General features: G+C 53.7%; 2 protein-coding genes across 2 annotated transcripts in view; one reads left to right on the top strand and one right to left on the bottom strand.

The window, feature by feature from the left end:
• The window catches only part of UBXN11 (UBX domain protein 11), a 56,876-nt gene extending 45,242 nt beyond the window's left edge, over positions 1-11,634 (top strand). The window contains exons 10-14 of the mRNA XM_078880313.1: positions 3,448-3,625; positions 8,630-8,733; positions 10,323-10,384; positions 10,900-11,046; positions 11,332-11,634. Coding sequence (XP_078736439.1) covers positions 3,448-3,625; positions 8,630-8,733; positions 10,323-10,384; positions 10,900-11,046; positions 11,332-11,503 — 663 coding nt within the window. The 3' untranslated portion in view covers positions 11,504-11,634. The remainder of the gene's footprint in view (positions 1-3,447; positions 3,626-8,629; positions 8,734-10,322; positions 10,385-10,899; positions 11,047-11,331) is intronic.
• A 9,677-nt stretch (positions 11,635-21,311) lies between these two features.
• MAP3K4 (mitogen-activated protein kinase kinase kinase 4) overlaps positions 21,312-24,030 on the bottom strand; it is an 86,869-nt gene continuing 84,150 nt past the window's right edge. The window contains 1 exon segment of the mRNA XM_078880308.1: positions 21,312-22,729. Coding sequence (XP_078736434.1) covers positions 22,703-22,729 — 27 coding nt within the window. The 3' untranslated portion in view covers positions 21,312-22,702.

Here is a 24,030-nt window from a genome sequence, read left to right as displayed (position 1 = left end):
CGAGCTTAAACTCATCTAACTAACGAGCTAAAACTAAACTAACGAGCTTAAACTCATCTAACTAACGAGCTAAAACTCAACTAACTAACTCACTCAAACTCATCTAACTAACTCGCTAAAACTCAACTAACTAACTCGCTAAAACTCAACTAACTAACTCGCTAAAACTCATCTAACTAACTCGCTAAAACTCATCTAACTATTGAGCTAAAACTCAACTAACTAACGAGCTAAAACTCAACTAACTAACGAGCTTAAACTCATCTAACTAACGAGCTAAAACTAAACTAACGAGCTTAAACTCATCTAACTAACGAGCTAAAACTCAACTAACTAACTCACTCAAACTCATCTAACTAACTCGCTAAAACTCAACTAACTAACTCGCTAAAACTCAATTAACTAACTCGCTAAAACTCATCTAACTAACTCGCTAAAACTCATCTAACTATTGAGCTAAAACTCAACTAACTAACGAGCTAAAACTCAACTAACTAACGAGCTAAAACTCAACTAACTAACGAGATAAAACTCAACTAACTAGCTAGCTAAAACTCAACTAACTAGCTAGCTAAAACTCATCTAACTAACTCGCTAAAACTCAACTAACTGAGATAAAACTCAACTAACTAGCTAGCTAAAACTCATCTAACTAACTCGCTAAAACTCAACTAACTAACTCGCTAAAACTCAACTAACTAGCTAGCTAAAACTCAACTAACTAACGAGCTAAAACTCATCTAACTAACTCGCTAAAACTAATCTAACTAACGAGCTACAACTCATCTAACTAATGAGCTAAAATTAAATTAACGAGCTAAAACTCAACTAACTAACGAGCTAGAATTCAATTAACTAACGAGCTAAAACTCAACTAACTAACGAGCTAAAACTCAACTAACTAACGAGCTAAAACTCAACTCACTCACTCGCTAAAACTCATCTAACTAACGAGCTAAAACTCATCTAACTAACTCGCTAAAACTCAACTAACTAACTCGCTAAAACTCATATAACTATTGAGCTAAAACTCAACTAACTCGCTAAAACTCAACTAACTAACGAGCTAAAACTCAACTAACTAACTCGCTAAAACTCAACTAACTAACTCGCTAAAACTAAACTAACGAGCTTAAACTCATCTAACTAACGAGCTAAAACTAAACTAACTAACTCGCTAAAACTCAACTAACTAACGAGCTAAAACTAAACTAACGAGCTTAAACTCATCTAACTAACGAGCTAAAACTCAACTAACTAACTCACTCAAACTCATCTAACTAACTCGCTAAAACTCAACTAACTCGCTAAAACTCAACTAACTAACTCGCTAAAACTCAACTAACTAACTCGCTAAAACTCATCTAACTAACTCGCTAAAACTCATCTAACTATTGAGCTAAAACTCAACTAACTAACGAGCTAAAACTCAACTAACTGAGATAAAACTCAACTAACTAGCTAGCTAAAACTCAACTAACTAGCTAGCTAAAACTCATCTAACTAACTCGCTAAAACTCATCTAACTAACTCGCTAAAACTCATCTAACTAACTCGCTAAAACTCATATAACTATTGAGCTAAAACGCAACTAACTAACGAGCTAAAACTCAACTAACTAACGAGATAAAACTCAACTAACTAGCTAGCTAAAACTCAACTAACTAACGAGCTAAAACTTATCTAACTAACTCGCTAAAACTAATCTAACTAACGAGCTACAACTCATCTAACTAATGAGCTAAAATTAAATTAACGAGCTAAAACTCAACTAACTAACGAGCTAAAACGCAACTAACTAACGAGCTAAAACTCAACTAACTAACGAGATAAAACTCAACTAACTAGCTAGCTAAAACTCAACTAACTAACGAGCTAAAACTTATCTAACTAACTCGCTAAAACTAATCTAACTAACGAGCTACAACTCATCTAACTAATGAGCTAAAATTAAATTAACGAGCTAAAACTCAACTAACTAACGAGCTAAAACTCAATTAACTAACGAGCTAAAACTCAACTAACTAACGAGCTAAAATTCAACTAACTAACGAGCTAAAACTCAACTAACGAGTTAAAACTCAACTAACTAGCTAGCTAAAACTCAACTAACTAACGAGCTAAAACTCATCTAACTAACTCGCTAAAACTCATCTAACTAACTCGCTAAAACTCATCTAACTAACGAGCTAAAACTCAACTAACTAACGAGCTAAAACTCAACTAACTAACGAGCTAAAACTCAACAAACTTAAAACATTTTTTTACTTTGACCAGGCAAGGCCTGCTGAGCTGTGAGGCTCTTTTTCAGAAGCGACTTGGCCACGAATGATCGCTCAACGAAGTGGCTCATCATCATCATCACCACGTGGACATTCATCACAGCCAAACAACTCTGAACGCGTGACGTTGATTCTAAATGTGGAGGGAATAACTGGAGGAGCCCGGAGAGAAATCCATAGCATCACAACAAAGGCATTGGGATGCTGCTGGATTCTTCTAGACGCTATCTAGCTTCACAACAAAGGCATTGGCATGCTGCTGGATTCTTCTAGATGCTACCTAGCGTCACAACAAGGCATTGGGATGCTGCTGGATGCTACCTAGCGTCACAACAAAGACATTGGGATGCTGCTGGATGCTGCTGGATGCTACCTAGCATCACAACAAGACATTGGGATGCTGCTGGATGCTTCTAGACGCTACCCACAGCTTTCCCTCAGTCTTCTTTGGGCCCTGCGTACGCATCTCGCGCGTCTTCGCGGGCCGTGCCTTACCCTACAATATAAATGATTTATCACGTGGCGTCATGGTGGCTAGGAGATGTTAACTACCTCACCTGGTACACAGGAGGTCGTGGGTTTGATCCCGACCCTGACGCCTGCTGCTGTGTATTTGAAGTTTGCGTGCCTCTCTCTCTCTCCCTGTGTTCGTGTGCATTTTTCTCCCGGCCCTCCGGTTTTTCCCTCCACATTTAGAATCAACATCACGCGTTCACAGTTATTTGGCTGCAATACATTTCCAAGTGATGGTCAGCCCCTTCTTTGAGCTACCATTCGTGATCGGCAGGTCGCTTCTGAAAAAAGAGCTATGCAGCTCAGGTGGGCTTTAACTGGTAAAATAAAACATAGTTTAGTTTAACACGTAGTAGGGGCTTTCGCGACCAATATTATTCACACACCGGTGGGCCGAAGTAGTAAACAATTTGCTTACATGACGAACTTTTCCTGGCTGGAGGGTTACGACGCATTTATACTTTACGCGATCTAACCCACAAACCTTTATTGTGAGTGTATAGTTTAGTTTAGCCACTGCCGCCGCGTTACGGGAGAACAGCTCCGTTGGTCGGCATCTCCTGGCCACCGTGGCGAGCGGAGCAGCAGCCGCGGCCGCTTCCGAGCCAACAACTGGAATTGATTATTGGCTCCCGTGGGCGCCGGCGGGCAGGTGACGGACCGGCGGGGCGAGGTGTTCCACGAGCGCCGGCTCGGAGACGACTTCCCTGGCCACGGGGAGACGCTGGGGGGGGGACGAGGAGGAGGAGGCGGTGGCGGGGTGGAGACGTCGCGACTCGTGGAGCCGCACGCCGAGGAGCGGAGCGAGCGGAGTGGGCGAGCAACGGCTGGTGCGCAGACACACACACGGACACACACACGGACACACACTCATTCCCCGTTTAGCCTGTAACAGATCGTTGGGGCAAGTGCTGTTAGCGAGTAGCACCCGTGAAGGCCAGCACAGCACACAAGGGGGTGGATGGTTGGCACCAAGTCCGGCCGCTTTTGTCTCCCCAGTGGCGATGATTTTTACACACCGCACTAGGTACTCGTTTGAGTACCTAGGGGAGGCCCAGGACCGGTTCAGATAATCGTCACTGGGTGTTGAGCATCAGCGGGAATCCAACTCGGGTTGCCGGGTTCGTAGCGCAGTGGGCGAACCGCTACACTACCGCTCCCCACTACACTACCACTTACACACAACAACAACAACCGCCATTCGCCACTAAGTGGCGGTGACGTCACCACGATGCTTGTGCCAGGCTATGTGCATGTTGAGGCCACGTGAAGTGTCGAACGCCCGCTGGCAGGAAGTCACAGGGCAAACCCAGATGCCACAGGTCGACTGACTGAGATGACTGGCTGATGCACCACCTGTGCCCCCTACAGTGATAACTTGCTGTGCTTTAGCCACCCGGCGTTCCGCTCGTTGTGAGCGTCGCTCCTCCCCCCTCCGTTGTTGCTGGAGGGTGACTGCCTCCAACTGCCCAGGAGCGTCCTTCATGAGCCTCCTCCCCAGAGGGCGATCTTGATACCGCTGGTACCATCATCGGCAAGTCCAATCAGCTCCACATCCTCTTGTATCAAATCACTCCATCTCTTCTTTAGGCCATGCCGTGCCCTTTTAGCCCCCTCTATCCAGCTGAATATAAGCTGTTTAGGCATGCGGTGACTGGGCATGCGGGCTACATGACCCAGCCAATGCAGCCTTGCCTGCTGGAGGAGCTCACCGATAGGACTGTCCAGATCTTTCAAGGATTTGTGAGCTCCTCACACAATCCAGCCTGGTTAAACCCAGGATGGATCGTAGGCAGGCCAGCGTAAATGTTTCTCACCGGCGAAGATGCTCCATTTGGGGGGTCCACGTTTCGCAAACGTAGAGAAGGGATGGAATGACTGTGGCCGAGAAAGCCTGAAGCTTCGGGCGGAGTGATAGACCAGATAGCTTCCACACAGCGTTACGCAACCGATGAAAATATATTGCCGCTCGACTGATTCGGAGTGAGACCTCTGCTATTAAACTGGAGCCAGTCATAAGCGCACTGCCCAGGTATGGCAAACTCTCCACTCTCTTCACTACTGCCCCATCACCAATTGGGAGTTGTGGGGGTGGAGTGTCCAATGGTACAAAATACCCAGGCAGTTGCTTAGTTTTGGTGGGGCTGATTGTAAGGCCCCACCTCTTAGTGGCAAGCTTCAGGTTCAGCAGCAGCGCTTCCAACTCCTCCTCTGAGTGAGCAGCAATTACCAGATCATCAGCATACATAACATGGTTGATCAATAGGGAGCCATCCCTTCACCGCATCCAGGTGTAGTATGGTTTCAGGGAGACTTGACACGTAGTTGGAGGCACACGCTTATTTATTAACACCAGCACGTAACTCGGAAGCTTACAGTAACTGAAGGGGTATCGGCCCCTTCACCCGTCTAGCTACGGAACACAACAGCCTAGCTCACAGCTAGCTTACCCTAGGTTACGGCACCCCGAATACCCAGAGCCCGCTCTTAGAAGAGCGTCGGTTCTGGGCTCTGGGGGCCACGCCGCTGGCTTGCCTGGTCGGTCCTTAAAAGGACAGCGATCCCAGGGAGTTCCAGGGCCGGTCTAGCTGGTCTTCTTTCTTCACTGGTTACAGCTTAACACTCGACCCAGAGCCCTTCGGCTCACCGCCTTAAATAGCCATCTCCCCCCGAGGGGAGGGGCTGTGGGGGATCACAGCGTACGGCGAGGACGTCGCTGCGAGCACCTGCTCCGCGTACCGACGTAGCCACGCCCATTGTGTTTGTTTGCCACCCGCGGCAAGTCTAAATCAGGCCGTCTACAACGGCCACAACGGCTCTACACAGGCATCGATCAGCCTCCCATTGTATCTGTACCAGATGGAAATTCCTCTGATACAGCAATCGAAGGCTTCATGAACTACGTGGTCGAAATAGATGTTAAATAATGTTGGAGCCAGAGGACATCCCTGTCGCACCCCAAGGTGAACAGGGAATGGCTCCGACTCTCAGCCATGTAGTTTTACCCGGGCCTGCTCACCATCATGAAGGTCCTTAATGATCGTGAGCAGAATCAGGGACTCCGAAAGCACGAAGAACAACCCAGAGCCAAGACCTATTGATGGTATCATAGGCCTTGAACAGGTCAATAAAGCAGAGATGTAGGTCTTGTTGGAATTCCCTACATCTCTGCTGTAGCAGACGGACATAAAATATGGCATCTGTGCAGGACCGCCCTTTTCTGAAACCACATTGGGGCTCCGCAAGCCTCTCCTCAGCGTGCCTGGCAAGGTGATGTTAAATAATCCTTACCAGGACCTTTCACGGCACACTGAGGAGTGAAATGCCCCTGTAGTTGTTACAGTCTGTGCGGTCCCCCTTCTTAAAGAGGGGGAGCACCAGGGCATCCTTGAAATCCTGCGGAACCCTTCCAGTGGTCCAGACTGTTATTATGATGTCATGTAGGGCAGTCTGTGCACAAACGCCACCCTCCCTCAGCATTTCGCTTGGGAGATCATCTATACCCGGTGCCTTTCCTGGCCTCAGATTCTGGATCACCTTCAGTACTTCCTCAACAGATGGCACCTCAGCCAGCCACTCACAGGGGGTGACTTCTTCCAATATTGAGGCACCGCAGCCTCAGCAGGGTCATCATCCCCACTTTGCTCCAAGATGTTTTCCAGACTGAGGGATTTAGCCTCCTCCAGGACCTCACAGAAATGCTCAGCAAATCTGCTAACCTGTTCCTGGGGGTCGGAGATTGGATCACCATTCTTTCCCCTAATGATGGTAATAGGTGTGGTGCTGGAAGTTATGTTTTTGATCGAATTAAGGAGCGATTTGTGATCATGGGCCACTGAGACAGATTCCATCTCCTCAGCAACCCACGACCACCACCCATCCTTGCAGCACCTCACGGCTCTTCGAACCTCCGAGCGAAGGCTGCGGTAAGCATCCTCATGTTCTGATGTGGGATGCTTAGAGTGGGCCTGTCGCTTTTTGTCAGCCAGCCTGAACACCTCCTCTGTCAGCCAGGGTCTCTGGGGAGGTCTGGACCGCGTACCCAAAGCAGCCATTGTAGCTGCACGAGTCACAGTCCTAAACCTCGCCCATTTACCCTCGACTTCATGAGGAGTGGGGAACGATGCCAACCCCAGCCACAAGCGATGATGAAATTCTCGCTTGCAACTTTCATAATATAGCAGAGACCAGGCCACTATGGGTTTGAATGGGGTCCTGGGTGTACACCCACCACCAGAGTGGAAGAATGGCAGGCAGATCTTGCAGATGACAAGTCGATGGTCAGTGGGCAAATCAGCTCCACGGTGGGTCCTGGTGTCAAGGATATGGTCCCGTATCCGCTGTTCTGTTACTATATAGTCCAGCAGATGTTCTTGTTAGGACCCAGTATGCATTCATGATGTTGTGTGGATGTGCCGATGCCGGAACAACGTGTTGGTAATTACAAGCCCATGGGCTGCACAAAAATCTAGTTGTTATTGAGCTGATCTGGCCCATGCCTTCCAATCACTCCAGACCAGGTGCCAGCATCATGACCAACTCGGGCATTAAAGTCACCCAACAGGATTACTCTATCCCGAGGTGATAGAAGGCATTTGACTCATCGGTCTTGCCTGCATCCCTCCACGGATGTTCGTCTTCGGTTGGGGCATAAGTAACCACGACCACCACTCCTCACCTCTGGTTGATGGGAAGACGAGCCCAAAGTAGCCTGGGGATTACAGCTTCCCACACCTCACCGCCATGCTCCCACGCCCCCTTCATTATTTTGTTCATAAGAAGAGCCACACCCTGTTGTTTGGCAGTCTCCTGCCTCAAGTAGAGGACTGTCCACCCCTCATGGTCGCAGCAGCCAGAGCCGGTCCACTGGACCTCCTTAATACCACAGAGATCCAGGCGGTACCGGTCCAGCTCCCGACAGAGGAGTGGCAGCCTCTCATCCGCAGTGAGCCTTCGACCATTCCACGTGGCCACCCACAGTGGCTTTTTTCTATTTCTGGAGGAACCCCGAGGGTAAAGATTCAGTCTCCTGGCTCCGCCAAATGGGCTTTGGCCAGGAGACGTCATGGATGCCTGTCCACCGGGGCCTCCGGCACAGGCTTAGTTAGATTTTTATTCCGTGGTTTAGTGGTACTTGGATTGAAGGTGGAGGGGTTACCAGCCCCTCGCACCCGTCCAGAGCCCCCTTTGGCCGCTGTGGTGGCTACAATCGCCATGAGGGGAATGGCCAATCTAAATTTTCCCTCCCCCCATGGCACTGCTGCTCATCACAGCGTTACCGTCCGGCACCAACGAGGAGGTAGGGGGTTGTTTTGCCGCTAACCCACACACACAAAGAACAAAGAACCCCCGTATAGCCTTTAACAGACTGTTTGGGCAAGTGCTGTTAGCGCGCACCTATGAAGGCCGGAATGGTACACGAGGGGGTGGGTGGCCAGCACCACGCCCGACCGCCTTTGTCTCCCTAGTGGCAATGTTTTACACACTGCACCAGGTACTCATTTGAGGCTGAGTCGACCTAGGGGAGGCCCGGGACCGGTTCAGATAATCGTCACTGGTGTTGGCCGTGAGCGGGAATCGAACTTGTGTCGCCGGGTTCATAGCGCAGCGCGCTAACCGCTGCAGTATCGCTCCCCACACACACACACGTTTGTGCACGCACACCTACACAAGACAACGATCCTCCGTATAGCCTAAACAGACTGTTGGGGAAAGTGCCGTTAGCGAGCACTACCTACACACCACGCAGCGAACACGCACCCATTCACACACTTGCCCCAACAGTCCGTCAAGGCTGTACACGGGTGATCTCTGTCTCTGTGTTTCGTGAGAAGAGGGTGGTGTGAGCGTGGAGGAGTTCGTCAGCAAGCTTCCCGCGTGCGTCATCAAGCGAGGCAGCGTCGTGTCCGTCCGTGCGTCTGTACGGAGCCTGCTCATGGTGTGTATCGACAGAGACACGCACACAAAGACAAAGATACCCCCCTCCCCCGTATAGCCTCAACACACTGTTGGGGCAAGTGCTGTTCGCGAATTGCACCGATGAAGGCCGGCACGGCACCACATGTTGAGGGGGCGGGTGGCCAACACCACCACGCCCGGACGCCTTTGTCTCCCCAGTGGCGATGTTTACGCACCGCTACACCAGGTACTCATTTGAGGCTGAGTCGACCTAGGGGAAGCCCAGGACCGGTTCAGATAATCGTCACTGGTGTTGGCCGTGTGCGGGAATCGAATTCGAGATACTGGGTTCATAGCGAAGTGCCCTAACCGCTGCGCTACACACACAACATATAAAGATCCCCCATATAGCCTCAACAGACTGTTGGGGCAAGTGCTGTTAGCGAATTGCACCGATGAAGGCCCGCACGGCACACGAGGGGGTGGGTGCCCAGCAACAAACCCCACCACGACCGGTGCAGAGAATCGTCACCGGTGCTGGTGGCTGTGAGCTGGAATCGAACTCGGGTAGGCAGGTTCATCGCGCAGCACGCGAACCGCTACGCTACGTCTCCCCACGATAGATACATACAGATACATAGATACACATACATACAGACACATAGATACATAGAGATACATACAGACGCATAGATACATACAGATGCACAGATACATAAAGACACATAGATACATACAGATACATAGATACACATAGATACATATAGATGTATAGCCACATAGATATACATTAATACATATAGACACATAGATACATACGATACATACAGACGTAAAGATCATCCAGACACATAGATATGTACAGATACATAACAACAACTGCCATTCGCCACTAAGTGGCGGTGACGTCACCACGACGCTTGTGCCAGGTAATGTGCACGTTGAGGCCACGTGAAGTGTCGAACGCCCGCTGGCAGGAAGTCACGGGGCAGACCCAGGTGCCACGGGTCGACTGACTGAGATGACTGGCTGATGCACCACCTGTGCCCCCTACTTGTGCCAACTTGCTGTGCTAATGCCACCCGGCGCTCCACTCGTTGTTGTGAGCGTCGCTCCTCCCCCCTTCGTTGTTGTTGGAGGGCGACTGCCTCCAACTCCCCAGTAGCGTCCTTCACGAGCCTCCTCCACTGAGGCCGATCTTGACACCGCTGGTACCAGTCATCGGCAAGTCCACTCAGCTCCACGTCCTCCTGTACCACATCACTCCATCTCTTCTCTAGCCCGTGCCGCGCCCGTTTAGCCCCCTCGATCCGGCCAAACAAAATCTGTTTAGGCATGCGGTGGCTGGGCATGCGGGCTACATGACCCAGCCAACGCAGCCTTGCCTGCTGGATGAGCTCACCGATGGGACTTTGCCCAGATCTTTCAAGAATTTGTGAGCTCCTCACACAATCCAGCCTGGTTAAACCCAGGATGGATCGTAGGCAGGCCAGCCTAAATGTTTCTAACCGGCGAAGATGCTCCATTAGGGGGGTCCACGCTTCGCAAGCGTAGAGAAGGGAGGGAATGACCGTGGCCGAGAAGACCTGAAGCTTCGTGCTGGTCTCACTCTGCTGGTCTCACTCACAGGGTGACGACGATCCGGGGACTCGCACCAGAGGACTCATCACGGTGGAGACCAGCGTGGACAGGCGAGACAGCGGCGGCGTCGTCACCATCGTCGTTGTCATCGTCATCGTCGTTGTCGTCACTATGATCACCATGACGACGACCTTCATCATTGTCACCCATCTCTTCACCCCTAGCCCATCACGCCCCAGCTACGACCACGCCTACCCCAACCCCTACCCCTACCACTACCAATACCCCTACCACTACCCCAACCCCTACCCCAACTCCTACCCCGATCACTACCCGAACCCCTACCACTACCCCAACTCCTATAACTATTCCAACCACTACCATTACCCCTAACACTACCCCTCGTCATTATGCGTTGTTATAATAACGACGTGGTGTGACTGTGTGTTGTGGTGTGTTGTGACGCGGAGTGACGCGGTGTGACGCGGTGTGTTGTGACGCGGTGTGACGTGGTGTGACTCTGTGTGTTGTGACGCGGTGTGACGTGGTGTGACTCTGTGTGTTGTGATTGTGTTGTGACGTGGTGTGTTGTGATTGTGATGTGACTCTGTGCGCTTCCGTGCAGGGCTGAGCGGGAGGGAGTGGGGGGGTTGGAGTTTGGCCGCATCGCGACCCTGAGAGTGAGGTCGGAGAGCGGAGAGGAGCGCTACCTCCTCCGGATGGAGGCCACCCACACCATCACTCACCTACGGGCTTACCTGGACTCTCACAGGTACACAAACACCGTCACTCACCTACATGCTCACATGGACTCTCACAGGTACACACACACACACCATCACTCACCTACAGGCTTACCTGGACTCTCACAGGTTCACACGCACACCATCACTCACCTACGTGCTTACCTGGACTCTCACAGGCACACACCGTTACTCACCTACGCGCTTACCTGGACACGCACAGGTATCCATGCTATGTTCGTCACGTGACCCGTGCTATGTTCGTCACGTGACCCGTTCTGTGTCCGTCACCTGACCCGTGCTGTGTCCGCCAGCTCCAGGCTGGGGCGGTCTCCAGGCTACGAGCTGCTCGCCGGCTTCCCTCCGCGCGTCTGCGACGACGCCGCGGCCTCGCTGGACAGCCTCGGCCTGGCGCCCAGCGGCACGCTGCTCATGCGAGTCGCCCTGGCAGCCCGGGCTACAGCGCAGACACCTGCAGTGCCGTGACCTACAGCACAGAGACCTACAGCGCAGAGACCTACAGCGCAGGGACCTACAGCGCAGACACCTACAGCACAGAGACCTACAGCGCCGTGACCTACAGCGCAGACACCTGCAGCGCCGTGACCTACAGCACAGAGACCTACAGCACAGACACCTACAGCACAGACACCTACAGCACAGACACCTGCAGCGCCGTGACCTACAGCGCAGACACCTACAGCACAGACACCTACAGCACAGAGACCTACAGCACAGACACCTACAGCACAGAGACCTACAACACAGACACCTACAGCGCAGAGACCTACAGAACAGAGACCTACAGCACAGAGACCTACAGCACAGAGACCTACAGCACAGACACCTACAGCACAGACACCTACAGCACAGAGACCTACAGCACAGAGACCTACAGCACAGAGACCTACAGCGCAGAGACCTACAGCACAGAGACCTACAGCACAGAGACCTACAGCACAGAGACCTACAGCACAGAGACCTACAGCGCAGAGACCTACAGCACAGAGACCTACAGCACAGAGACCTACAGCACAGAGACCTACAGAACAGAGACCTACAGCACAGAGACCTACAGCACAGAGACCTACAGCACAGAGACCTACAGCGCAGAGACCTACAGCACAGAGACCTACAGCACAGAGACCTACAGCGCAGAGACCTACAGCACAGAGACCTACAGCACAGACACCTACAGCGCAGACACCTACAGCGCAGACACCTACAGCACAGACACCTACAGCACAGAGACCTACAGCGCAGACACCTACAGCACAGACACCTACAGCGCAGACACCTACAGCGCAGACACCTACAGCACAGACACCTACAGCACAGAGACCTACAGCACAGACACCTACAGCACAGACACCTACAGCGCAGAGACCTACAGCGCAGACACCTACAGCGCAGACACCTACAGCGCAGACACCTACAGCGCAGACACCTACAGCACAGACACCTACAGCGCAGACACCTACAGCGCAGACACCTACAGCGCAGAGACCTACAGCACAGACACCTACAGCACAGACACCTACAGCGCAGACACCTACAGCACAGACACCTACAGCGCAGAGACCTACAGCGCAGACACCTACAGCGCAGAGACCTACAGCACAGACACCTACAGCGCAGACACCTACAGCGCAGACACCTACAGCGCAGAGAGCTACAGCGCAGACACCTACAGCACAGACACCTACAGCACAGACACCTACAGCGCAGACACCTACAGCGCAGACACCTACAGCGCAGACACCTACAGCACAGACACCTACAGCGCAGACACCTACAGCGCAGACACCTACAGCGCAGAGACCTACAGCGCAGACACCTACAGCACAGACACCTACAGCACAGACACCTACAGCGCAGAGACCTACAGCGCAGAGACCTACAGCGCAGACACCTACAGCACAGACACCTACAGCACAGACACCTACAGCGCAGACACCTACAGCGCAGAGACCTACAGCGCAGACACCTACAGCACAGACACCTACAGCGCAGAGACCTACAGCGCAGACACCTACAGCGCAGACACCTACAGCGCAGACACCTACAGCGCAGACACCTACAGCGCAGACACCTACAGCACAGACACCTACAGCACAGAGACCTACAGCACAGACACCTACAGCGCAGACACCTACAGCGCAGACACCTACAGCGCAGAGACCTACAGCACAGACACCTACAGCGCAGAGACCTACAGCGCAGACACCTACAGCGCAGAGAGCTACAGCACAGACACCTACAGCACAGACACCTACAGCACAGAGACCTACAGCGCAGACACCTACAGCACAGAGACCTACAGCACAGACACCTACAGCGCAGAGACCTACAGCGCAGACACCTACAGCGCAGAGAGCTACAGCACAGACACCTACAGCACAGACACCTACAGCGCAGACACCTACAGCGCAGAGACCTACAGCACAGACACCTACAGCACAGACACCTACAGCGCAGAGAGCTACAGCACAGACACCTACAGCGCAGAGACCTACAGCGCAGACACCTACAGCGCAGAGAGCTACAGCACAGACACCTACAGCGCAGACACCTACAGCGCAGACACCTACAGCGCAGAGACCTACAGCACAGACACCTACAGCACAGACACCTACAGCACAGAGACCTACAGCACAGAGACCTACAGCACAGAGACCTACAGCACAGACACCTACAGCACAGACACCTACAGCACACACGTCTGTAGAATATGGGTGTACAGCATAACGGGTCTCTCCGATGTGTCTTTCGGATCGTGCCGCCATGTCATTCGGCACATTGTCCCGACGTTTCGCGCCCCCCCCCCCCGCCCCCTACGCACCCGGGAATCTTCTGTTGAGCTTATCTCAAGCCACCCGCAGAAAGTTCCGCGTGGAGAATGGAGCACGAAACATCCGGGACATCATTCCGGGCAAGGCGGCGCTACGAGGCGAGCGCACGTCGCAGAGTTGAAGCCGCGTCGGTGCGATCGCCCTCCACCTGCCCGTGGGTCAAAGCAGGGAGGTCGGGGGGAGGGGGATATACGTACGGCAATGTTGAGTCTCAAAGTAAAAAGTGAAATAAACGAAGGTGTCTTCTCCCACCTCGGATGCGCGGCGTCGCGTACCGTTTCACCCGGCGGCTTTGCTCACGTAGATCACAGGGAGCGCTAAACCTCTTCGTCTTGTCCAGAGAGAGTGGTGACCTTTCGCTGAGGTGGTCCAGGAACCGTGTTCTTCCAAGGGGTGCCACGGTGGCTAGGAGATGTTAACTACCTCGCCTGGTCTACAGGAGGTCGTGGGTTCGATCCAGACCCTGACGCCTGCTGCTGTATATTTGGAGTTTGCGTGTCTCTCTCTCATCATCATCATGGTGGCTAGGAGATGTTAACTACCTCGCCTGGTCTACAGGAGGTCGTGGGTTCGATCCCGTCCCTGACGCCTGCTGCTGTATATTTGGGGATTGCTCTCTATGTGGCCGCGTGGATTTTTCTCCAAGTCCTCCGATTTTTCCCTCCACATTAAGAATCGACGTCACGCGTTCAAGTGGTTTGGCTGCTGTGAAGATCCCCGTGACGATGGGCCACTTCGTCGAGCTATCATTCGTGATGGGCCAGGCCGCTTCTGAAAGAAGAGGAGCTACATATATAGCTCAGTGGGGCCTTTACTTTGCAAAATAAAAATATAGTTTATAGTTTTAATCTGGATTTGAAGCTTTCGTGACTGCAGGAATCCCATACTCTTTGGTTCTTTCGGTAAAGTCACGTAGAAGAATAATAATAGATCACGACGTTTCGATCGCCACACAAGCAACCGTCATCAGGTGAGATCAACACAGCAGGGGAAATTCTGAAGGAGAAAGAGCTGCTGCAACAAGAGGTCATACAGGTAGGAACAGTTCCACACAGCCCACCAGGGATTACACTGGTCAACACACTTTTTCTGGCATAAGGTATTCCAGCGGGTTTAATGTAATTTTGGGGTGCTGATTCCAAATCTGGCATCAGTTTTTGTCTATCACATCAGGTTTTTGAGATATCAAATATTGCATTTTTAATAAAAATTGCAGAAGAAAAATATTAAATAAATGTGGATATCTACATAAAATTATATTGTAAACACACTATCCTAAAAATACAGCACCATATTTTAACACTAAAGCAGTCACTGACTCGCAACAACTTGCAATCATAAGTGACAGAGTTAATTTCGGGTAAAATCAATGAAAATGGGGTATGCCGATAGCATAAAATGAGATGTGATAGAATCAGCACCCTGCAATTAGTCTAAAACAGCTGCAAAAGTCCAGGCCAAAATTTTTTTTTTTGTTGTTGACCAGTGTTATTTGTCTGTCGTGCATAGCCCCTCCCAAACATGTAGTACGCTCCCGGATTGGTTGAAGTGCGTCACGTGGCCGCGAGCTTTCTGTCGTGCACGAATGCGCTGTCCAACCAAGTTCCTACCTGCCCACTCCGAAGGAACGTGTTAAAAGGTAGGAGGCAAGTTGCTGGTGCAGGCTGCTTCTAAAGGGTAGAAATGGGCATAGCCCAAGAGTCATAAACGACTGCTGAGCGTGAGACAAGGCGGAGATCGGAGGCAGGGGGAGAAAGAGGGGGGCATAGATAATCGGAGGCAGGGGGAGAGAGAGAAGCTGTGTTCGTGAATGTGACTCAGAGAGTCGAGAATAGCTGCTAACGACAGGTAGGAAGGGGGGGGGGCATCATAGCCAGTTATGACCTAAACTGGTTAATAACATCTTTCCAATGATTGCTCAGTTTGTACCCATCTTCTCGGTTGAAATTGTGTTTATATATCTGGATGGCTTCATGGACACATCTTTGGTGGTAGCTCGATGATTTGCAGAGTACCTTGGTCTCGGGAAAAAACAATATCGTGTGAGCCCACTGCGTTATAACGATGATCAGCCACGGCAGAAGTATTGGTTCTGCCGTGTTTCAAATCTGCCTTGTGTGCGCGAACACGGTCCGAGACATGTCGCTTAGTTTCCCCAATGTAACTGCTGCCGCAGACACAGCTTGGTTTGTAGACACCAGGGTATTGCATGTCAGGAATCACCAGAGGTGTGGACTCGAGTCATGTGACTTGGACTCGAGTCAGACTCGAGTCATGAATTTGATGACTTGCGACTCGACTTGGACTTGCATAACAATGACTTTGTCCCACCTATGAGATGTGGACTCGAGTCATGTGACTTGGACTCGAGTCAGACTCGAGTCATGAATTTGATGACTTGCGACTCGACTTGGACTTGCATAACAATGACTTTGTCCCACCTCTGGGAATCACATCCTTCACAGATGGGATCAAATCACGGATTGTGTGTACTGTGTTGAATCGAACCTGGATCTTGTTTGTTCAAGATTTTGGAAATCTTTTTGGTAACACCTGCTATGTATGGCAAGGTGATGGTTTTGATTGGGTCCTCAGACGGTTCTCTCCCCATGGTTGGGAATACAGCTTTGCGGATTGTGCGGTTTGAATATCCATTGATTTTGAGGGCCTGGTGTACGTGCTCAAGCTCACTGGCTAGGTGGTGCTGGTCGGAGATGCAACGGGCCCTATGGTGCAGTGTTTTGATGAGGGAATTCTTCTGGGCTGGATGGTGGTGGGAATCAGGCTTTAGATAGGAATCCGTGTGGGTGGCTTTCCTGTAGACAGTGTCCCAACGAGCCATCAGGTCTCTTCTCGATCAAAACATCCAGGAATGGTAGCTTGCCATCCTTTTCCACTTCCATGGGGAATTTTATGGATGGGTGTATGGAATTGATGTGGTTGAAAAATTGGTTCAGTGCTGGCTGGCCATGTGGCCAGATGACGAACGTGTCATCCACGTATCTCTTCCACAAGGAAGGACGTAGGGTGGATGTCAGGATGGCATCTGTCTCAAATTTCTCCATGAAAACATTCGCTACCACTGGCGATAAGGGAGAACCCATAGGGGTTCCCTCATTTTGTTTGTAGAAAGTACCATTCCAGGTGAAGTAAGTGTTGGTAAGGCAGTGCCTCACCAAACTTGGTACATCAGGATTCAGTCCCTGTTGGACCAAGTCTTCAATGATTGCAATGGTGCCAGGCACAGCTACCTTGGTGAACAGAGTGACGACATCGAAACTGTTAAGCAAATCATCCGGAGACAAGTGAGATGTCCCTGATTAGAGAAACCAAGTGAGCTGAGTTAAGTACAGCGGAGGTAGTCTACCGTTTAGAAGCAGCCTGCATCAGCTGCTTGCCTCATTCGTTATATAACCTCTTGTTGCGGCTGTTCTTTCTCCTTCATAATCAACGTTTTTGGGTTTTGATCGCGTTATTTATAAATGTGTCGTAACCCTCCACCACCCGGCACGGCCAATCAGTAAAAAAAGTGTCACGTTGACAAAAGACAAATAGTTCACTGCTTTAGCCCACCGGTGTGGCGAATTGCCCGATGATGCTGGATGCAATTACCAGCGAAACGTCGTACTCAAATTGTAAATGTTGTGGTTTCACGCTTCAACACACCGGTGGGCTAAAGCAGTGAACTATTTGTCTTTTGTCAACGTGGCACTTTTTTACTGATTGACCGTGTCGGGTGGTGGAGGGTTATGACACATTTATAAATAACGCGATCTAAACCCAAAAACGTTGATTATGAATAATATTGGTCGCGAAAGCCTACGTGTTAATCTTTCTCCTTCGTCAGCAGTTCCCCTGTTGTGTTGATCGCACCTGATGACGGTTGCTTGCATTGCGATCGAAACGCCGTGATCTATTATTGTTTCTACCGACGTGACTTGATAGTTTTAGTTTGGCGGCCTCGGCCAACTTGAGCAGGACGGGGCGTCGCTCCGCGTAGTCACAGCAACGATCGGCCCGCATGCGGAGACGCGGGTCGGCATTCGGACGCGCCGCGTGGCGGCTCGCAGACGCCCGACCCGCCCGACTCGCTCGCTCGACCGACGACGACGACGCGGCAGGCAAAAGAGCGAGTCCACGAGGGCGGGGAGAAAACAACGACTTGTAGCTTTTATCATGAATTGCACTTGAATTGTGGTAATACAGAGAGGCATGGAAGCTTCCCCGACCCCTCATCCGCTGCCGGCATCGGCCCATTCCGCCGCACGACGCTCGGCGCGGTGGCGCGCCCCCCGGCTAAAGCGGCGTCGGCGACCGCGTGACGCCGCGCGGAGTACCCTGCAGAGTCTAACAATGAACACTTAGTCACGAACTTCCTGTACACACGACGGTGTCGACGTCGGACCCCCCCCCCCCCCCCACGGGTCCCAGGCGTTTGGCCGTCACCGCCGCGGTCGCTCGAACCGCGGCGGTGACGGGGGAACCGGGGCGCGGTCACGCGCGGCAGCCCGTGGCGAGCGGGTGAGCTGCCCCGCGCGGGGCTCGCCGGGGGGGGGGGGGGGGGCGTGGAGGGGGGGGGCCTCGTGTCTGCGGACGCCGTGGCCTGGGTCGCGACGTTCCAGCGCGGGCGCTTGCCCGACGCGAATAATCGCGGCGGCCGCGGTAAATAAAACAACAAAAAACGAGAATAGATTGAGGAGGTTCTTTACACGCGGCTGGGTAACCGGGCGTGGGTTTGGTTGTGAAGGCACGATCGCTGGGAGGTATTTTATATATTTAGATTTTTTTTGTCCTCTGAGATAAAGCTTTCGGGGGGGGGAGGGAGATCAGAAAACAAAACAACGGAACTAAAACAACCCCCCCCCTGCCCCCGCCAAAATAAAAGTGAAACGCCGAGAGAGAGACGTCGCGCTGCTTAGTCGCTCGCTCGCCCGCAGCCGGTGCGCGTGCCGCCAGCCTTGCCTAGACCACCAGCTCACGGGAGCTGAACGCATGGCCGTCCAGCGTCGTTCAGAGTACGAGACACCTAAGTTCTATATCTTACACAACAACAACAATCATTGTCATCATCCGCTATATATTTATCTTCTTGGTTATGCTTCTTATTTTAAATCTTTTTTTACATTACCAATCGAAGGTATCATTCTTGTTGTAAAAATTTATCTGGCCATTACAAACGGCACCCCCCCCACCCCCCCGCCCTGTAAAATTATTCTCGCGATGCGTCGACCGACAGCTCCAAACTCTACGACCATTTTAAAACGAACGCCTTTACACCACCACAACTAAAGTCAGCGCAGTGCGCGCGGGAGGGAGGGAGGGAGGAACGGGTGTCGGGAATGGACGGCCGATCCCAGGCAGTGGATTGATATTTGACTTCACGCTTGTCTACCTCGGAAACTTCGCCACCATTTTGGGCATTTCGCCACGGCGGCATCTTCTTGCCGACGGCGGTGTCACCGGCGATGCCGTGCGACGACGCTTCTGGCGGGGGGCCCTGCTAAGATTTCGCAGTGGGGGGGAGACGATGATGTTGCTGCTGCTGTGTGCGAGATCCTAGCCGAGTCATTTGCGGGTAATTTTTGCAGCACTGCGAGATTTGTTTGGCCAATAGCGGTTACACCGTTGCGGTTCCAACTAAATAGATTTCCGTAGCTCAGAGTGGACGCCGGTTCAAGCTCGCGGCCCAACACAGTCCACCACACCCCGTCTCCGCACCGCGCGAGCAGCCACACAGCGGTCGCAGCAGCAGCAGCAGCAGTAGCGGCAGCAGCGCCCATCGATTCAAGTTTCATCGCGAAAACGCAGACAGTGATTCCGACGTCGCAGCGCGCACGCGGGGGGAGGGGGGGGCTCGCTTAGTAACCGCGCGGTAATCGGACTTCGTGAGCCCACGTCGCCGTCGAACCTTCCGGGGTTAGGGACGCGTGACGACGTGGACCCTCGTGTGACGACGTGGACCCACGCGACGACGTGGACCCTCGTGACGACGTGGGTCCACAAGTGACGACGTGGACCCACGTGACGACGTGGACCCACATGTGACGTGGACCCACATGTGACGTAGACCCACGTGTGACGTGGACCCTCGTGTGACGACGAGGACCCACGTGACGACGTGGACCCTCGTGACGACGTGGGTCCACAAGTGGCGACGTGGACCCACGTGACGACGTGGACCCACATGTGACGTGGACCCACGTGTGACGTGGACCCACGTGTGACGTGGACCCACGCGACGACGTGGACCCACGCGACGACGTGGACCCACGCGTGTCGTCAAATCGCCGACTAACGGATCGCTCGAAGGGCTTCGTCGCCTACACGGTCGTCAAGAGTCTCGATCTGTAGAGGGGGGGGGGTGGTGGAGACGACAGCCCTCGTGCACACAGCGGGAGGGAGAGACTCGGGGTGGCTCCTCCACAGACGGGGGGTCCACACGCCCGTCCCCACGAGGAGCGCAAACCGAGTCGCTCGCGGAACCGCGCGGCTCAAAATCCGCGCCGCGCCCACTGCTCCGTCCGCCCGCCCGGCGCACGCAAACAAGGACGGTTGCATAAAAGATCCAAAGTACAAACGAACCAATCCACCGGCTCCTATTTACATCGTTGGGTTCATCACGGGAACATTTCTGACTTCAGGTTTGTCCGCAATAGGCCACGGATCTGTTTAGCGGCAGCGGCGGCGGCAGGAGCAGCAGCAGCAGCAGCTGCAGCAGCAGCAGCAGCTGCAGCTGCAGCTGGCGCTCCTGGGGGTCACCTCGTGGGGGACCATTGACATCCGTTTTTCTTGTGCCCACCGGACCCCGCCCGACAACATCTGGACCTTCGGTTTCATTCGTCGCCAAGTCGCGGAGCGGCGGTCGCGAACCGTCACTCGGTAAAATAAAAACGAGTTGCTAAAATGCGATCCGAGGCCTGGTCTGGCACCGACCACTTTGTGCACTCCTCACGGCACGACGCTTCGGCGCGCCGCGCGGTCAAACAAACCCGCGCGGCTGGTAAACGTCGTCAGCAGCAGCATCAACAACAACAAACAACAACAAACAACAACAACAAACACCGCCACGAGTCATCATTTACAGGCGTGGAGGTTGTGCAGCGATGGAACCGAGTGGCTGAAGAAAGGAGAGAGGGGAGGGGCGCCTCAGTGTGGGAGTGACGTTCTGTGGGCAACAGCTGGGATGGTAGACACTGGGAGGCAGCATCGACCAAACGTCCCCACACCCCCCCCCCCCCACCAGCAGTTCAGGTGGGGGGCTAAGTCTAAGTAGCACGGAGGGAGAGGAGGGAGGGAGGGAGGGAGGGAGAGGAGGGAGGGAGGAAGGGAGGGAGGGAGGGAGGGAGGGAGGGAGGGAGGGAGGGAGGGAGGGAGGGAGGGAGGGAGGGAGGGAGGGAGGGAGGGGAGGGGAGAGCTTTACGAGGGGGCGGGGGGCACGTTGAGGTAGAGAACGGGGAGATGATGGGGGGGGGGGGGCTGGGTAGGTGACGTAATACTTCCCTTTGAGGGGGGCTAGGGTGTGGAGTGTGCGTGTGTCTTCATGTGTGCGTGTGTGCGCGTGTGTGTGTACGCGTGTGTATGCATGTTTGTGTGTATGCGTGTGTACGTGTGTGTGCGTGCGTGTATGTGCGTTCACGTGTGTGTACTTGTGTGTTCGTGTGCATGTGCGTGCGTGTGCATGTGCGTGCGTGTGCATGTGCGTGCGTGCACGTGCGTGCGTGCGCGTGCATGTGCGTGCGTGCGCGTGCATGTGCGTGCGTGCGTGCAGGTGCGTGCGTGCATGTGCGTGCATGTGCGTGCATGTGCGTGCGTGCACGTGCGTGCGTGCATGTGCGTGCGTGCATGTGCGTGCGTGTGCGTGCATGTGCGTGCGTGCATGTGCGTGCGTGCACGTGCGTGCGTGCATGCATGTGCGTGCGTGCATGTGCGTGCGGCCCGCCCGATGGCTTGCCCCGTTACGACTGTGGCAACGGCGCCGCGAGCCACTTGGGCACAACCGTGTCGACATCGAGAGAGAGGGGCGACCGGAACACGCAACGACTATTTACAATTCACGCTGCACGAGGGACGGGGGCGGGGGGTGGAGAGAGACAGCGGTGGCGAAGGGCGGCTCGCCCCGACGCACTCCGCCACCTCGGGCCAAGAATCGATTCCCCGGGCCGACGATTGACGAGAGCGACGTACGTTTGGGTCGGTGGCCACAGCGGGCCCGGCAACCTCCCGGCCCCCCCCCCCCTACCCACGGGTCCCGGTGGCGTCTACAGCCGACGAGAGCGATCGCTTTGCCGGGCTCGGCGGCCGCGAGGACGTCGCCCCCCCCACCAACCGCCGCCGACGACGAGGAGCCCCGGGGGGAACGCGCTTCCCGTCGCGGCAACGCTCGGCATCGCCGCGCTCTCACGTAGGCACCGTGCGCCGCGGCGGTCGGCACTGCCGCGCCCCGGCGCGGTGATGCGCACCCCCTCCCAGCTCTCCCTTGCGTCACCGTCGCCATCGCCGTCGTCGTCAGCTCGCGGCGGCGGCGTGGGGCAGACGAACGCCGCTCAAGAGTCCGGTGCCGGGTCCCATACCCCCCCCCCCCCCCCGTGTCTCACCGCCGCCCCCGGCGACGCTCGTCGGCGCTGCGCTCGCGAACCGCCGCGGGAGACGCGACCCGCGCCACGGTCCGGTCGGGGGGGTGAGAGACCCCTCCCCCCGTAGCGCCGCCGGGCGCCGGTGGAGCAGCCGGCGATGACGGAGGGGGGGGGGCAATCTGTCCGGCGGTGGCGCCGCGTGCCGGAGGTCGCCGGAGGTCGCGCGGGGTTAAGGCCACGGTTGGCGTCGACCGATCCGCTCAGATTTCATCCTGATCCAAGCAGACCTGGGGTGAGGGGGTGAGGGTGAGGCAGGGTGAGGGAGTGAGGGTGAGTGAGTGAGGGTGAGCGGGTGAGTGAGGGTGAGGGAGTGAGAGTGAGGGAGGGTGAGGGAGGGTGTGGGAGTGAGAGTGAGGGAGTGAGGGTGAGTGAGTGAGGGTGAGTGAGGGTGAGGGTGAGTGAGGGTGAGTGAGGGTGAGCGGGTGAGTGAGGGTGAGTGAGGGTGAGTGAGTGAGTGAGTGTGCAGGAAGACTGTGACCACAGCGGTGCCCAGCGGCTGGCCGTGTGTGTGTGCCTCTCTCTGTGTAGTAAGGTCCTGGCAAGGATTATTCAACATCGCCTTGCTAGGCATGCTGAGGAGAGGCTTGCGGAGCCCCAATGTGGTTTCAGGAAAGGGCGGTCCTGCACAGATGCCATATTTTCTGTCCGTCTGCTACAGCAGAGGTGTAGGGAATTCCAAAAAGACCTACATCTCTGCTTTATTGACCTGGTCAAGGCCTATGATACCATCAGTAGGACTGGGCTCTGGGTTGTTCTTCGTGCTTTCGGAGTCCCTGACCCTCTGCTCACGATCATTAAGGACCTTCATGATGGTGAGCGGGCCCGGGTAAAACTACGTGGCCGGGAGTCGGAGCCTTTCCCTGTACACCTTGGGGTGCGACAGGGATGTCCTCTGGCTCCCACATTATTTAACATCTATTTCGACTGCGTAGTTCGTGAAGCCTTCAATAGCTGTACCGGGGGAATTACCATTTGGTACAGATATAATGGGAGGCTGATCGACGCCCGGGTGCGATCAAGGGATGGCTCCCTATTGGTCAACCACGTTATGTATGCCGATGATTTGGTAATAGCTGCTCATTCAGAAGAGGAGTTGGAGACGCTGCTGCTGAGACTGGAGTGTGCCACTAAGAGGTGGGGCCTTACCATCAGCCCCACCAAAACTAAACACCTGCCTGGGTATTTTGTACCATCGGGCACTCCGCCCCCACAACTCCCAATCGGTGATGGGGCAGTTGTGGAGAGAGTAGAGAGTTTCCCATACCTGGGCAGTGTGCTCATGACCGGCTCCAGTTTATCAGCAGAGGTCTCACTCCGAATCAGTCGAGCGGCAATATCTTTTCATCGGTTGCGTAACGCTGTGTGGAAGCTACCTGGTCTGTCGCTCCGCACGAAGCTTCAGGTCTTCTCGGCCACGGTCATTCCCTCCCTTCTCTACGCTTGCGAAACGTGGACCCCCCTAGTGGAGCATCTTCGCCGGTTGGAAACATTTAGGCTGGCCTGCCTACGATCCATCCTGGGTTTAACC

Source organism: Lampetra fluviatilis, chromosome 57, assembly GCF_964198595.1.
Source record: "Lampetra fluviatilis chromosome 57, kcLamFluv1.1, whole genome shotgun sequence".
NCBI classification, from domain to species: domain Eukaryota; kingdom Metazoa; phylum Chordata; class Hyperoartia; order Petromyzontiformes; family Petromyzontidae; genus Lampetra; species Lampetra fluviatilis.
Note: the sequence above shows the minus strand (reverse complement) of the source record. Positions and strands in the feature narration are given on the sequence as shown.